Genomic DNA, 17,209 nt, shown 5'->3' with positions numbered 1-17,209 from the left:
TGTACCTCTAGACTTCTAAGTGCTTTGGGGAAAGTGTACCTGGTTATTCCTTATACTTCTCACAGTGCCTCCAAAGTGACAGTGATACTCAAGAAATGCTGGTTGAGTATGAGTTTACTGCAGCACTGAGCAGTTTCCGGGTTCCATTTTCCAGTGGCCAGACCCTCTCCTTGTTCACACTGTTGGATGAGGGAGGTAGAGCTGGAACATTGGACTGGCCTTTGGAACAGATGCAGTGGCCACCAGGAGGTGGCGATGCCTGGAGCAGTGTTAGCCATGCAATGTGATGAGGATCACACACTCTCACATGGTTTCCAGTTGCTGGGCCCAGAGCTACATTCAGGGGGGCCCACCTTCATGTTCAAAAGCAGGAAGCAGACTAGGGGCTGTTTCCGTTTCCTGTCCTCCCACTTCTCTTCCACTGCACAGCCCGTACGTGCGTGCCTGCATGCCACCCCTCACACAGTGTCCCCATCTCCTTAGTGCGGCCTCAATTCTGACTCCTGGTTGTTTCTCATTTCCTTACCTCTCCGTTGCTACCCCTAGCCCCATCCCCTGCTTGTGGACCCTGGAGAGGCACCATCTGCCTCTGCCTCTGTGGGCCCAGGTGTGTGTTGGGTGTCGAGCTTGCAGTGAGAACTGGTTTGCTGAGCCTTGGTTTTTTTTGCACCTGCTGCAGGTCATCTTCCACGACGTTGCTGTGCTGACGGATAAGCTCTTCCCCGTCGTGGAGGCCATGCAGAAGTACTTCAGTGCTGGCTCGGGAACCTACTACAGTGACTCCATCTTCTTTCTCTCGGTTGCCATGCATCAGATCATGCCAAAAGGTAACCTGGGCTTCCAGGAGCAACAGCCCCTGGGTGTCTGACTTTTGCATCCGTTTCCCTGGTTCCAACACTGCCCAGGCTCTGTATCAGAGAGAAGAGCTCCACTGAACATGAGAGAGTGGATGAGGGAGCCAAACCAAGCCCTTTGTACCACTGAGCTTCCTACACCAAGAATCAAGGGCAGGGCCTTGGTTGCATAGCTCCCGGGGTCCATTTATGAGGACACAGGGGGTCTCTGGGCTCTGGTCTGGACTCTGCCCCTTGCACTTGCCCCCTTCTTTCCCCACTGCTCAACCCCCATACTTTGTTTGCTCATCTGAAAAATGGTAGGTTGGATTAGATGATCCTCCGTCCAAATTTATGATCTTGTTCTTTCTAGTTTGAATTTGTATTTATCTGATTTTAAAATAGCAAATCTAGATGTGAGAGGTGCAAATTATGACCATGTAGAACTTCTGAAGAAACTCCGATGCGCAATTAGAAGGATTTTCTGGGCGTCTGTCTCCAGGAAAGAGAGATGTATCATCCAGTGTGTGAGGTCCAGCTTGTATGGAATTTCTGGCAGGTCTGGTCATGCTTGGACTGGAAGCCTTGGAGGGTCTAACTCCTGGAGTGTGTCTGGTTTCTAGGATCTCCCTACGGTGATCCTTAATGGGTTCTGGAGCCCTGGATATTGACCAGTGTATAATCTGTTCTCATGCTGTTCATAAAGACATACCTGAGACTGGGCGATTTATAAAGGAAAGAGGTTTAATAGACTCACAGTTCAGCATGGCTGGGGAGGCCTCAGGAAACTTACAGTCATGGAAGGGGAAGCAAACACATCCCTCTTCACATGCCGGCAGCAAGGAGAAGTGCCACGCAAAAGGGGGAAAAAGCCCCTTAGAAAACCGTTGGATCTCAGAGAACTCACTCACTAGCATGAGAACAGCACGAGGATAACTGCCCCCCATGATTAAATTACCTCCCACCAGGTCCCCCCCACCACATGTGGAGATTATAGGAACTACAATTCAAGATGAGATTTGGGTGGGGACACAGCCAAACCATATCAACTAGTTTCTGGCCATGGTGAACCATGTCCTGAGCCTCTTAATGGTGAGAAGGGGTGTTTGGGGCCTTGGGGTAGCAGTTATCTCAACTGTGGCTGGTTGAGTTTTCCAGCAGTTTCCAGACCAGGCAGGTCCTGGTAGCCCAGGGGACAGTGGGCCATATGGTGGAGCCCTGCTCCTCCAGCCCAGTGAACAGAAGTGAAAAAGAAGGTGCTTGGTGAACCAGAGACTCGGGAGTTGAGAGTTGAAGCTCGGTTCCTGTTGGGAGGTTGTCTTGCCACAGGGAAAAGCAAGCCCATCCATTCTGGCTGGGACTTTGCAGGCAAGTTCCAGCACCCTGGAGGCCTCTGAGTGTCCTCTTTGTTGTGAGGCAAGGGCTCAGGGGGCTCCACTGGGCAGGAGTCTGAAGAAGAGAGGAGACGAGCTCACCGACAGGGCCTAGGGTGAAGAGCTAGCATTGGTGAACCTTTGCAGTGAGCCAGGTGCAGCTCTGTCAGCTCACCAACCCTTCTACCCATCCTGTGGGGTTACAGGTGAAGCTGAGGAGTTGCAAGACCTGCCCAGGGTTATACAGCCTTTTAAGTGGCAGAGCCAGGGTTGGAAGCTGCTTCTCTAAATAGTTAACTTCTACCCCATCAGGTGCCCCATACATGACTTCTCTGGACAGCCCGGTACAGGAGCTGTGGGTGGCTCAGACTTGAGAAGGACATGGTTCTGTTCTAGATTCTAGAGGGCAGGCAGATGGAGGTGTTGCTCACAGCTCCGCCATTAGCCACTTATGTGCCTAGGGCTGAGCCACTTTGTCTCTCTTGGCCTCACCAGTTTCCCCACCTGTAAAATGAGGGGCTGCAGCAGTGAGCTGTTTCAGCTTGCATTCTGAAGAGCCCAGGGCTTGTAGGAATCCCCCCAGGGGTTTCTGTAGTTCTAGGGAGCCAGGGGAAGGCATGCCTGCCTTCCCTTCACCTCCCTCCCTCCTGCCTCTTTCCCTCTGTCAGCTGTTAGGTTCCTGCCCATTGCATGCTCAACTCTGGGCTGGGTTATGCTTTGGAGTACCCAGCGGGAGGTGAAATACAGCTCCTCGTGGTTTGTCAGGGAAGAGAAAATTCTTCTGCCTCCAGCTATAGGACAGCCAGGCAATGAATTGTGCAGGGACCGATGACAAGAGTTAGGGAGCTCCTAAGCTCTGGGAAAGGGTGAGAATTATGCCAGGAAGGTGCTCCGGCCCTCTCTGACTTAGCTCTGCCCAAGAGCCTGGCATAGCTCAGGGGGGCAGTGATGTCTACAGAGAAAAGGCTTTGGCCAGAGCTTTGCAGTCGATGCAGTAAATGGATGCATCATCGGTGTCCCTCCAGGTGTGGGCCCCACCCTCCGAGGGGCGTGCATCAGGAGGTGGGGAAGGAGTTATTTTAGATGTGCCTCCAGCCGACCCAAACACACAGTCTTTTCAGGGGTTCTTCAGGGGAGTGATAATGTGCCTCCAGCAATTCTTTTTTTATTTTGAGGCAGAGTTTTGCTTTTGTTGCCCAGGTTGGAGTGCAATGGTTTAGCAATCTCGGCTCACTGCAACCTCTGCCTCCCGGGTTCAAGCGAGTCTCCTGCCTCAGCCTCTTGAGTAGCTGGGATTACAGGCATGTGCCACCATGCCCGGCTAATTTTGTATTTTTAGTAGAGACGGAGTTTCTCCATGTAGGTCAGGCTGGTCTCAAACTCCCGACCTCAGATGATCTGCCCGCCTCGGCCTCCCAAAGTGCTGGGATTACAGGCGTGAGCCACCGCGCCTGGCAGCAATTCATTTTTACATGTGCCCCAAAGCCTTTTCCTAAGAAAAGAGTTATTAGGAGTTACCAAAATTTGATAGTCATAAAATAAAATGAGCGGTCCTTGAGTTTCCTGTGGCGTCTGGGGCGTGTCCTGCCAGGAAGTCTGGCTTGGCACACTTGGCAGCGCTGGGGAGTTCCTACTGAGATCATTTGGAATTCCTGCAGTTTTTGGAAGGACACTCTGTTTTCAGACATCATTCATGCTGTCTTGAGTTTGTCATGATTCTTAACTGCTGCCTTTTTTGCATTCATTGTTTTTTAATCATAGAAATGAGTGTTGTTTTGTGCTTTGGTTGATGGTTTTGTTGTCATGTAATTGCTGCATTCTTGTTACGTTGGCTATTCTGTTTCTTTCATAGCATTCATTTTTCTCCAGGAAAGTGAGAATGGAGTATGGGTGGAGCCTGAGCCCTTGGTCTCACCCAGGAGGGCGGGTCAGAAAAGCCTGTGCTCCTCTGAGTTCCTTCTGGAGGTCCTGTCTAGTGTTTGCCCCAGAAATCCAGATTCTTTTTCTGTGTCTAAACCTCTCCTCCCGCTTTCCCTTCTGTAGCATGAGGGTCATCCTTCTGTACCTAAACTACTTTTAAAATGTGCTTACTTTTTTTTTGAGACAGAGTCTCACTCTGTCGCCCAGGCTGAAGTGCAGTGGCACAATCTCGGCTCACTGCAACCTCTGCTTCCTGGGTTCAAGCAATTCTCCTGCCTCAGCCTCCCAAGTAAATGAGATTACAGGCACCCGCCACCATGCCCGGCTAATTTTTTTTTTTTGTATTTTTAGTAGAGATGGGGTTTCACCATATTGGCCAGGCTGGTTTTGAACTCTTGACCTCAAGTGATCTGCCTGCTTTGGCCTCCCAAAGTGCTAGGATTACAGGTGTGAGCCACTGCACCCGGCCATCATTATTGATTCTTTATCTTCTTTATATTCCCAACATGTAGCTTTTTAAACATTTAGGCAAAGTAGAAGTTATCCTGTATATCAAATCATTCTGAGTCTTTTTTTATAGATGAAGATTTGAAATTGAATCTTCATTTCAACCCCCATGAAAGAAATTGTACAAATGAAGCTATGTCATGATTTTTTCAGTTAATGGCTCACGTCCCCATTTTCTGTGTAATTATAGTCTTTGAAAATTTTTCGAATGGTTTTATTGAGTAGATGAACCTCAGTTCACTTTCTCATTTCCCTTTTCTCAGCTAGCTAGATGCTTTCTATTTTTTCTAGTATTGTAAATTATACGATGGATACCCGCATGCATACAGATTATTTTCTCTAATTAGGATTCTTTCCCATGATAGCTCCCAAAGGTAGCATTACTGGGCCAGAGGTGACCCTTGTAAGGCCAGGGTGTGTCAACCCCCAGCCGCCCAGGGTTGTTAACTCACACAGGTGAGGTTCTGTACAGTTTCAAGCCTACTAGTGTCTGTACAGTTCTAAGCCTGTTAGTGTCTGACTTCTCACGGGGGCCACCTCAGGCAGCCACTTAAGAGCTTCAAGACAGTGGCTGTCCCGCTGGACAGGAAAGAAAAGGGAGGAGCTGAGAGGTTAGGCCACTTCTCCGAGTTCTCCAGCGATCTGTGTCCTCCCTGCCCTTGGAGTTCTCAGTCCGGAGCTTATGCCCATTCTGATGTCCAGACCTGGACACCCAGCCTCTTACACATGCCCAGCCCTGTGAAACTTATAGGACTTGGCATCCTTGCCTGTCTTCTGGGCCCCATGTCGCAGCCCCGCAGAGGGGACCTGGCTGGCATAGGGTTGGGTTGGTCAAACCCATGAGTTTTGCCCTGATCGCCTCCTCGGAGCAGCAGCGCCCAGAACCACATCTGAGCAAGGGCCTCAGGAAGAACGAAGGGGCCCTGCCAGGCGGGACATGCTGGCTCTGATTTTGGTCAGAGCTTGTTTTTCTCTTCCCTGCTTGTTGGGGGTTCACATGCGGCTGGTCTCGCTGCTCACGCTTGCCTGCCTGTGTGCCCTCCACAGACACAGCCACTGTGTTCTTCACCCACATCCACAGGGCTTTTATTTCCATTTGTCTGTGGTGTTGGGTTTGTCGCCACTGGAAGCATCTTATGCAATGGAGAAGAAAACATTTTTTGCCGCACTGGAGCTGGAGGGAGCCAAGGGCAACTCCTCCAGGACTGCCAGCTTCCCCCTCCTGGGTCACACGGCCTGAGGCGCTGTTGGCTCCAGCTCAGCAGTATGGGCTGTGCTACGGTGCATGCTCTGTGGTTGTGGTGGCTTCTCCCTGAGCAGGGCAGGCAGGCCTCCAGACAAGCAGCAGGGCTCTAGGCTGGCCAGAGGCCCCCAGGAGACTCTCCTGTCATCCCCCATGCACCCCTGGAAGGCTCTGCTGTCCTGCAGTCGGTCCTTTGTCAATACCCAGCCTATGCTAAGCGCTGCTGTTTGCAAGACGTGGTGCTGGCCACCCTTGGTGTTTCAGAGATGTTTGCTGGGCTGCTGCTTCATGGGCTGATGTCAGTGGGGCAGGTGGCATGGTCCAGCAATGAGGGCAGACAACATGAAGAGCCACCCAATGCTGAGGGCTTCAGAAGAGGACAGGTCACAGGCATTTGCAGGAAGAAGGGAGGCTTCCTGGAGGAGGTGGCTGTGAAATTTTCTCCAACTTGCCTTGTTTTTGATGACCTTGACAGTTTTGAGAAATACCGGTCAGCTGTTTTGTAGAGTGTTCCCCAATTAGGATTTATCTGATGTTTTTCTCACCGTTAGACTGAGGTTACAGGTTTTGGGGAGGTTATGGGAGGGATGCCGCAGAGGAGAAGAGCTGTTTCCCTCACATCATATCAGTGACACACCACATCCTATCAAGGGTACATGGTTTATCACTGTTGCTGTTGACCTTGATCACTGGGCTGAAGTCGTGTTTGTCAGGTTTCTCTGCTGTAAATTATTCTTTTCCCCCTTGCCATACTGTATTCTTTGGAAGGAAGTCACTCTATGTGGTCCGTGCTTAAAGAATGTGGATAGTCACTTTTCAAAGGTCACATGTCCCTTGCTTGGACCCCATCACACACATCCTGCTGGTAGTGTCTGCCTCCTGACAGGTGCCGCTGGCCATGGGCTGTGGGAGCCCAGAGGCTTTGAAGGACAGCTTCAGCATTCCATGCGATGGGCTCCATTCATTGTACTGCCTGGGGCTATGCGTGGCTGCGTCTGATCATCTCTTGATGTCCAGTGTAGGGAGCACTGAGGCAGGCAGGTCTGAGCAGGCTGAAAGGGGGATTGGTGTATCAGAGAGAGTAGGAGTCCAGGCTCAGGATCGGACAGAGCTGGGTGCAAATTGCAACACTGTGACCCCCAGGGTCAAGGCTTCGTGATCTTGGGAGGTTACTTAAAAGAGGCCCTATGGTGTTGTGGTTAAGAGTGTGGGCCGGGCCAGGCGAGGTGGCTCATGCCTGTAATCCCAGCACTTTGGGAGACCGAGGCAGGCGGATCATCTGAGGTCAGGAGTTCGATACCAGCCTGGCCAACATGGTGAAACCCCATCTCTACTAAAAATACAAAAAAATTAGCCGGGTGTGGTGGTGGGCGCCTGTAGTCCAAGCTACTTAGGAGGCTGAGGCGGGAGAATCACTTGAACCCGGGAGGCGGAGGTTGTAGTGAGCCTAGATGGCACCACTGTACTCCAGCCGGGGCAACAGTGTAATAGAGTGAGACTCCGTCTCAAACAACAAAAAAAGTAATGCTGCTAAAAATGCTTCATATCTCCCCCACCCGCTTCCCCCCAGCTCCCAGCGTCAGGGTTTCTGAAATCTCCATAACATTGAGCGTGTGATTGTTGCCGCCATCAGCCCCAGCCTGCTCGCTTCCTGCGGAGATCCATGGGAGTGGATAAAAGACCAGACAAATGCAAGCTGTTATAAAATCCCTCAAAAGGTAGGATTTGGGCCTGAGCCTCCTCTGCCCGCATCTCTCGAAGCCTAGCGTGACGCTTGCCATTGTAGAAAAGAACAGCAAAGCCAGCTGGCAACAAATTGGGGTGGCCCCATCCAGCTCTCCTGGCCTCCTGGGTGTTATCACCCCTGAGAGTCCTTATTTCAGTGTCTGCCATGGGGGCCTTACTGTCTTGAGGCTGCAGGCAGATGGTTGGTCTCTTTCAAGAACATTCTTGGGTCCACTTTGGGTCAGTGTTGCTGGGTGGCAAAGGCTGGTGTAAGATTCAGGTAGTTGACACTGGATGCTTCTTAGCCTAGGTTCACAGGCCTGCATGAGAAAGAACTGAGGCAGGGCCAGAATGCCTGCAGGCTTGGGGCAAAACCCACATGGGAAATTCTAGACCAGCAGCTCCTTCCCTCCCTCCTTCCCTTCCTCCTTCCTTCTTCCCTTCCTGCCTGCCTGCCTGCCGTGAAACACTGAGGTCAGTGTGTGTGTGGCCTTTTGCAGAAAGCCTTTAAAATACCATCTTTTCTTTTTTCCTTAAGTACAATTTGACAAATGTAGTAAAAGCCATATTGAGTTTTCATTTCTTTGTTCTGTACTTTTTGTACTTTTACTCACTGCCATGGGAGGTCTGTAGTATTCTCTACTGTTCTTTTAGATCAATTTCATAAAACAGAGGAGGCTTTTAAGGCTGGTTTATAGAACTTCATAACTTTGTTCAGTTTAAACTTTATCAGGAAGCTGTTCAGTAATCAATGTTTCATTAGCTGTCATGAGGCAAACATGTTTCTAAGGGGAGGGCTCCTGCAGGGAGATGTGTGTGCCTTCTGGAACCTGGGGTACAGTGGATAAGGATTGGAGATTCCAGGGCAGCCTGTTCTCTGCCCCTGCTCCATCAGCCTCAGTACCAGGAGAAAGCAGACATAAGGGCCCCCCCCCACAATTGTGGATTCCGTATGTAGATGGTTTTCCAGCCTCTGAGATCCTGACTGTGAAAGGGGCTGACAGCGCATGCTGGTTCCCATAGTTAGCCCTGTGGCCCCTGCTTGCTTCAGAAAGAAGTGGTCTGAGGATTGACGGGGGTGGGCGCTGGTTTAGTGTGGACATGGGGTGGGGTCAGCAGGCCTGGGAGTGAGTTCTGACCTCTGCAGAGCAGGGGAAGGGGCACTGCTTTCTGCTGTCTTCTCTACCCCTCAGGCGAACCGGACTGGAGGAGACTAAGGTCTTGCTCAGACTTTGAGCCTAAGCCACATTCTCTAACCTGGTTTACCAGAGAGTTCTGCGTTCCACCCCGGTGACGCAGGTAACAGAGTGGCTTTTGAATCTCCCACCTGCGATGGCTCCTAATGTTTTGGTTTCAGAAGCCAAAATAAAATCTGGTATTGCCTAAATCCCTCGTGACTCCTAACACAGATCTCGAGTGAAAACCTGCCTTCTCTGAGCAGCATTCTTTGTCTGTAAAATGGGAATAGTGACCATGTAGGCCTCACTGGGGTTGTGGGGAGGACTGGCTGAGATACTGTGTGAAAAGTCCCAGGGCCTGATACCGCGAGATACTTGGTAAGTGTTAGATAGTATTAGTACTTTTCCTCTTGGAGGGTCAAGTACATAGCAGCAAACCAAAAGCTCTGATAAGTGCTGCAGTAAAAAACATTTAGCTTCTGCGTGTAACCAACATCGCTCACCACGGTTGACCACAGAATGCCTTTTTGAGGAATACCTATTTACATTCTGAGAGCGGGTTTTCCACAGTACTCACTTTAAGAAATGCTGCCCTCGCCGGGCATGGTGGCTCATGCCTGTAACCCCAGCACTTTGGGAGGCCGAGGCGGGTAGATCACTTGAGGTCAGGAGTTTGAGACTAGCCCGACCAACATGGAGAAACTCCGTCTCTACAAAAAATACAAAATTAGCCGGGCATGGTGGCGCATGCCTGTAATCCCAGCTACTCGGGAGGCTGAGGCAGGAGAATCACTTGAACCCAGGAGGCGGAGGTTGCGGTGAGCCAAGATTGTGCCATTGCACTCCACCCTGGGCAACAAGAGCGAAGCTCTGTCTCAAAAAAAAAAAAGAAAGAAAGAAAGAAATGCTGCCCTCAGATAAGGGTAATAAATAATACTTGTGTAGCTCTCTGTTGGGATGCGGGTGTGGGCAGGAAAGCCTCAACTTCCAGCCAAAGCTACCTCATATCAGCCAGCCTTTCCTGTCCCCTGCCAATAGAGCATGTCGTTGGGTGTGCCATTTTAATTATTCACTTACTTGGTTGTACTTCCAGCTTTGAAATAGCTTTGGGTTTGCCTTGGACCCAGAGGCATTGGGAGGACTTTCCCTGGATCATGAATTGTGGTGGGGGCCCCGGGGACAGAGTCGTTGAAGAGGAGGTGTGTGTCTGGCAGCACACCGTGGGGGCAGCGCCCTTGCGGCACTGACCAACAAGTGGTTTCAGAGGATCTCAACCCAGAGGGTGACCGAGGGTTCTGGACACCAACCCTCAAGGGAACCGGGCCTAAACGCCATAGAACAGCAGCCCTCAGCCTTTGTGGCACCAGTGGCTGGTTTCACAGAAGACAGTTTTTCAATGGACCGAGGGGTGGTTGGGGGGTCGTTTTGGGATGAAACGGTTCCACCTCAGATCATCAGGCATTAGTCAGAGTCTCATAAGGAGCATGCAGCCTAGATGCCTCGCATGTGCAGTTCACAGTAGGGTTTGTGTTTCTTTGAGAATCTGATGCTGCTGCTGCTGATCAGTGATGCTCACTGGCCCGCCTCCCACCTCCTGCTGTGCGGCCGGGTTCCTACCAGGCCACTGACCCATACCTGTTCGCATGGGGCTTGGGGACCCGGCCCCAGAAGACTCACTGTCTTCTGAAGGGCTGTCCTGGGAAACTGGAACCCAGCCTGTTCTGTGTGTCCCCAAAAGGCCACACCAGGTGCAGCTGACCGGAATTTAACTTTGTTACCACGTTTCTGTGAGCCTGTGGGCAAGGCCCTCTTCTTCCCAGTGGCAGATCCTCCCATCCCATCCCGTCGGATCCGATCCCATCGGATCCAGCAGCCCTGGCTTCAGCCTGCACTGTGCTGTCACTCACCCTGCCCTGTGCTGTCACTCACCCTGCCATGGCTACCCCCGCTTCCTGCTCCCTCCACGTGGGCCGCTCTCCCGGTGGCATTCCGTGGCTTGCCCCATCTCCTCCTCCAGATCTTTGTGCAATGAGGCCATCCCTGGCCGTCCTGTGTGAAATCGTGCTCATCTTCTGTGATGAAGGGCTCTGGCCCTTCCCTGCCTTCTTTCTCTTCATAGTTCTTATTGTCTGCTCATGTGGAATGGATTTTGCTTTTTTTTGTTTGTTTTGATCATCTATCTGCCCCACCCAAATGTAAGCTCCATGGGGGCAGGAAGTTCTCTGTGTTTCATTCACTGCTGTGTTCCCAGTTTCTAGAGTGATACAGACACATAGTAGGCAGTCAATAAATATTCATCAAGTGAATTAAATGAATACCGTTTTGTTAGGTGTTATCTTGAACTACTTTATTTTAGGGGTCACCTCAGTCTGCCAGAGCTGGCTCACTGCCTTCGCCCTTTTTCTTTTTTTTTGAGATGAAGTCTTGCTCTGTCACCCAGCCTGGAGTGCAGTGGCGTGATCTCAGCTCACTGCAATCTCCGCCTCCCGGTTCAAGCGATTCTCCTGCCTCAGCCTCCTGAGTAGCTGGGATTACAGGCGTGAGCCACCACGCCCTGCTAATTTTTGCATTTTTAGTAGAGACGGGGTTTCACCATGTTGGCCAGGCTGGTCTCGAACTCCTCACCTCAGGTGAGCCACCTGCTTCAGCTTCCCAGAGTGCTGGGATTACAGGCATGAGCTACCATGCCCGGCCCGCCTTTGCCCGTTTTCTGAACCCCACTGGAGAACCTTTAGGGGTGGAATCCCGCAGCTTCTGGTGAATCCAGTGGACTCTGAACACTCCTTAGGGTTAGTCACAAGCAGGAGCTTGAATTTCTGGGATAGCCATTTCTTGAAGGTTCCCCAAGCCTGGAGAACTCTGATTCCTCCTGTGGCAGGTGCTGCCCTTGACTCTCAGCATTCAGCTGTGGGGGAGGAGCAGGGGTTCTTGTGTGGAAGAAAGCAAAGGAAAAAACAGACATTCAGGAACTTGCCTGAGTGAAAACATCTGAACAAATACTGGACAAAGGTTATAAACATGTGTCCAGTGATTTCAGTGAAAACTATTTTCTGGCAGCTCTTATGGAGCAAATTTGAGGCATTTCAGTTCTCTTATTCTGAAGAGGGACAGCTGAGCAAATTTGTCATAAAATGCTAAAAATAGTAACGTGGTAGAGACCATTTTCTACTAATTTAATGCCAGAAGCTCTTTCTAAGCTAATGAAAATAGTTGCCAAATTGGTTGAACAGTAATATTTCCCATTTTGGTCCCCTTCATTAGATTCTGTCTTTTAATTTGTCAAGATCTTCTTTTAAATTCTTGGCTATCGGTCAAAGGCATCAGCTGGCTCTTATTACTTCTTGCCAGGACGTCAGCCAGGTTTTATTCTGGGCCTCGCCTCGCCCATGAGGAGTCCGTCCTCCTGCCCACTGTGTTCAGGGCACTGGGGCAGGATTGCTGTCCTGCCCTCGGGGAGCTCACCTTCCAGTTGGTGGAGGGACCCCAAGTGAGTGGGTGTCACACAGGGAGCAAGAGGTGAGAGGTCAGCAGAGCAGCGTCCTGTCCTATCCTGACTTCAGCGGGGTGTGGGGGGTTGTTTGCATGGAGAGTGGACCAGGTGCTGTCAGTTCTGTCAGGGCACAGAGAGGAAGCTTTGAGGAGGATGAGGAGAGGTTAGCCTTGGAGGCTTGGGGTGAAGGCTGGGGGAGGGGCCGGGCAGGCACTGGGCCAGGGTGTGCCGGGCGGCCGGGGCCTCAGCCTGGACTGCAGCTGCTGCTGCCCAGATGGTGTCAGATCCCTGTCTGTCCCTCTAGTGTGTTTGCCAAGCCGCCTCTGGGGCTGACTCTGCTGAGCATCTTCTCTTTGTCCCGAACTTTGTGCACTGTCCCTGGCTGGAGAAGACTCTATTTCTGTACTCAGTCTCCTGGCTGGAGAAGACTCTATTTCTGTACTCAAGTCCTGTGTGTAGTTGCTGATGGCCAGGTCCTGCTGGTCAGCCGCCTTGGACGGAGTCTCGGGCCTGCTTTTCTGTGTTTTCTCTACCCCTTACTCTGGCTTCTGGATAGCCTTTGGAATATTCCAGGAGATAGCTGGGCCTCCAGAGAGAGCAGGCTGCAGGGTGTGGGCCCGGACTCCCCTTGCCTGGCGGGTTTTCCCGGTCAGCGTTCCTGCTGCTCCCCCTCATCCCTCCTGCTCTGCAGCCTTTTTCTCTGGTTCAGACCCACACTCTGCTTTCCCACTGCCTGGGCTTGCTGAGCTCTCCGTTTTGGCTTGAAGGCCTCGCCCGAGCCCTGTCACCGGCTCTGCCTGTCAGAAGGACCCGAGTATGCAGCGTCGGTGGGGCTGCCTGACACTGACCTCTGGGGTTGTAAAGGTCCCGGAGGGTCCTAAGTCCGGCCTGACGTGGCTGAGATGGCAAGAGCCGGAACGTTTCTGTAAAATCTGAAAGCCCTTGATGGGGCCGAGGGGGTGAGGAGGATTCCCACCCTGTGTGGACAGGAGCGCTCAGCAGCGGAGTGACTCCACCAAGTGAGTGGGGTCCAGCGGGTGTGGCGTTCGATGACAAAACAGTTTGCCAGCGGCTTGTCTCCGGGGACCTGGTGTAGGTCTCCTTTGCCTTAACCCTTGGCTTTTCACTTCCTCTGTCTGTCCTCCATACGGGCTTCTTGCCCTAGGTGAGGACTGGCTTCTTAACAGGGTGAGCCGGTTCCTGTCCTAACCCCACTGGCATCTTACGCTCTGGGAGATAGCTTCCCCCTGAGAGGCGAGTGAGCTACGTAAGGGGAGGTGGGCGATGGCTTCCCTCCTGTCTTGGGTTGGGGGAGTCAGGTACAGTATTTTTTCTTTTAAAGCATCATTGATCACATAAGGTTTGTCTGTTATAGTCCTTAATCACAGACCTGTGAAATTTGGAGAATTCACGGTGCCTAGGATGAGAGCGAGCATCTGATTGTGAGCTGATTTGGGAGTTAACCTCAAGGAAACTCCTCTTGCAAGCCACCTGCTGGGTGTCGTGGCCCTTGCCCAGTGACCTCCCGGTGTCGTGGCCCTTGCCCAGTGACATCCCGGGGACTCTGGCTGCTGTCTCTTTTTCTGCCCTTCCTTTTCCCTCACCTCGCTCCCCTGTGAGAAAGTGGGACTCATGCAGCTCAGCTCAATGACAAAGGGTTTATTAGGGGCAGCTCTGGGACCGATCTTTTGGTCATTTCTTCTCTCTCTTTCTCTCAAATGGAATCACTGTTTCTGTCTACACTTCTTTATTTTCTCCTCTCTACAGCTGCCTTTTAAAAATGTGCTTTTCTGTTCCTGCAGAACTGAAGCTTGCATGGCCTTTGTTGTGACTTTCCCGTCACGAGCGTCATCTTTTGGTATTTTCCCGTAGGCCAGCCTGCAGGTCATACATTGTTGATTTTTTTGTTGTGGTTGGTCCAGTCAGCCAGGACCAGAGCAGGTGGGACCATGTGGTGCCACACGCAGCCACCTGGGCCTCTTCAGCTGGCGTGTGGGCGGTGGGCAGGTGGGCCGACTGCCGCTCTCAGATATACAGCTGCCACCGAGACTGGATGCTGTGCTAGGCACAGGAGGGGAGGGGAACAGATGTGAGTCAGATGTGCGGTTTGCCCTCACACTTCACTTTCTAGTTGGGGAATTGGACATTTACATAAATGTACAAACACCTGTCATACAGAAAAGAAAGAAATAGGTGTCATCCAAATACCATCTCTGTTGGGGGATGTGGTGGGCAGCCTCTAACACGGCCCCCGGTCATCCCTGCCTCCTAAGAGTCATGCCCTGGTGGGTCCCTGTCCCTTGATGTAGGCTGGACTTACTGACATGCTTCTAGTGACTAGAATCTGGCAAAAGTGATGGCCTGTCACTCTGGGACTGTGTCATAAAAGCCTGCCACTTCTGTCTTGGGCACTTTCTGTCTTTCTCTCTGAGCCTTGCCTGGAGGAATTCAGCTGCCATGATATGAGCTGCCCTGTGGAGAAGCCTGCATGGTGAGAAACTGATGTCTCTGGCCAACAGCCAGGGAGGATCTGAGGCCCACCAGCAGCCACACGAGTGAGCGGGGAACTGAGGCTTTACATAGCCAACCTTGATTGCAGCCCGTGGGCCAGAGGCTAAGCTTGCCTGAATTGCCTCAGAAACTGTAAGATAAATAACATATTTATCTTACAGCTTATTTATTTATCTATAAGATAAATAAATATTTGTTGTTTGCAGCTGTTAAGTTTTGGGTTAACTTGTTATGCAGCAGTAGGTAACTGATACAAGGGGATCTCAGCACAGAGAGAGCTGTGAAGTGCCAAGGAGGTGGCACCTTTGGCTAAGGAATTTGGGGAAGGCTTTGAGGAGGATGTGGTATTTGAGCAAGGCTATCTTTTTTCCATAGAGGGTACACCTCTTGTACAAGATAGAACATCTTGCGCATAACAGAAGGCCCGTCTGTCGGTCCCATTTTCCAAGGTGAGTAGAATGAAGGCACTGTTTTCCTGTTGCCTGAGAACCTCCAAACCCTCTGTTGAAGAAGCGCAGGGCTGGCTGTTTCCTGGAGCCCTCCTGCCCAGCCAGATGTGTGGCATCTCTGATGTAGCTGAGTCTCCCAGGCCTGGTGGCCTCCATCTGCAGTGCCACCAACTGTGTGCGTGGGGCTGCTTTGCACACCGTGTGCAGATTAGGGAGCAACAACATGGGACCTGCAGGCCTGATGCCCCAGGCGCTCCTTAGACCCTCGAGCCGTCCCACAGTCTGCCTGGGGCAGCTCCTCACCTGCCCTCGTGGCTCTTCCAGGCTGGCTCAGCCTGTGGTAGAAGGGTCTGAAGACCCAGGTTAAAGCCTTGTTTCTCTCTGTTACTGATGGCGAGGCACTGAACATCCTCTGTGGGCCTTTTTTTCCCCCTCCACCTTTTATTATGGAAAATTTCAAATATCCACAGAAGGAGAGAGGAGAGCATAATGAATGCCTGTGTGCTCATCACCAGCTTCAGTAGTTACCAACTCATGGCCTGCCCCTTTTCATCTCCACTCCCACCCATCGCCTTCTCCCCCAGAAGCAAATACCAGATATATTATTATTTTATTTTTAAATACTTTGATAAGTCTCTCTAACAGAAAATTACTTTTTTTTTTTTTTTTTTTGAGATGGAGTCTCGCTCTGTCACCCGGGCTGGAGTGCAATGGCCAAATCTTTCACTGCAACCTCTGCCTTCTGGGCTTAAGTGACTCTCCTGCCTCAGCCTCCTGAGTAGCTGGGATTACAGGCACGTGCCACCACGCCCGGCTAATTTTTGTATTTTTAGTAGAGATGGGGTTTCACCATGTTGCTTAGGCTGGTCTTGAACTCCTGACCTCAAGTGATCCACCCACCTCGGCCTCCCAAAGTGCTGGGATTACAGGCGTGAGCCACTGCACCTGGCTGAAAAGTACTATTTGTATATAAATACACTATTTTTATTACATTTAGCAAAATTAACAATAAATAATACCTTATTGCCATCTAGTATCCATGCAGGATTCACATTCTTGAATTGGCTACATGTTTCATTTGGTTGACTCTTGAGTCTTTCCCATTCTCTCTCTTTTAAAATTAAACTGTAGGCCGAGCGTGGTGGCTCACGCCTGTAATCGCAGCACTTTGGGAGGCCGAGGCGGGTGGATCACAAGGTCAGGAGATCAACACCATCCTGGCTAACACAGTGAAACCCCATCTCTACTAAAAACAGAAAAAATTAGCTGGGTGTGGTGGTGGCGGCCTGTAGTCCCAGCCACTCGGGAGGCTGAGGCAGGAGAATGGTGTGAACCCGGGAGGTGGAGCTTGCAGTGAGCTGAGATCGTGCCACTGCACTCCAAGCTGGGCGACAGAGTGAGACTCCCTCTCAAAGAAAAAAAAAAAAAATTAAACTTTAAATTTTAAGATAATTGTAGATTACCATGAGGTTGTAAGAAGCAATACAGAGATCCTTTACCCACTTTGCCCCAGTGGTAACGTCTTGCAAAAACTATAACAAATACAACAACTAGGATATTGGTTTTTTTGTTGTTGTTTGTTAGTTTTGAGACACAGCCTTGCTCTGTTGCCCAGGCTGGAGTGCAGTGGCACGATCTCGGCTGACTGCAACCTTCACCTCCTGGGTTCAAGTGATTCTCCTGCCTCAGCCTCCCGAGTAGCTGATATTACAGTCGCCTGCCACCACATTTGGCTAATTTTTGTATTTTTAGTAGAGACAGGGTTTTACCATGTTGCCCAGGCTGGTTTTGAACTCCTGACCTTGGGTAATTCACCCGCCTCGGCCTCCCAAAGTGCTGGGATTCCAGGCATGAGCCACCGTGCCCGGCCAGGATATTGACTTTGATACCATCCAGTTGAGAACATTTATCCCCACAAAGATCCTTCATGCTGCCTTTTATAGCCACACCGACCTCCTCTGACCCTTAGCAACCACTAAT

At 51.1% G+C, this 17,209-nt stretch overlaps 1 protein-coding gene across 2 annotated transcripts in view; it reads left to right on the top strand.

Moving 5' to 3' along the window:
- XXYLT1 (xyloside xylosyltransferase 1) overlaps positions 1-17,209 on the top strand; it is a 195,708-nt gene that overhangs the window by 44,861 nt on the left and 133,638 nt on the right. For both annotated transcript variants that reach the window (XM_024245294.3, XM_054550997.2), the window contains exon 2: positions 680-827. In XM_024245294.3, coding sequence (XP_024101062.1) covers positions 680-827 — 148 coding nt within the window. The remainder of the gene's footprint in view (positions 1-679; positions 828-17,209) is intronic.

The sequence above is a fragment of the Pongo abelii genome, chromosome 2 (genome assembly GCF_028885655.2).
Source record: "Pongo abelii isolate AG06213 chromosome 2, NHGRI_mPonAbe1-v2.0_pri, whole genome shotgun sequence".
Classification (NCBI taxonomy): Eukaryota; Metazoa; Chordata; class Mammalia; order Primates; family Hominidae; genus Pongo; species Pongo abelii.
Note: the sequence above shows the minus strand (reverse complement) of the source record. Positions and strands in the feature narration are given on the sequence as shown.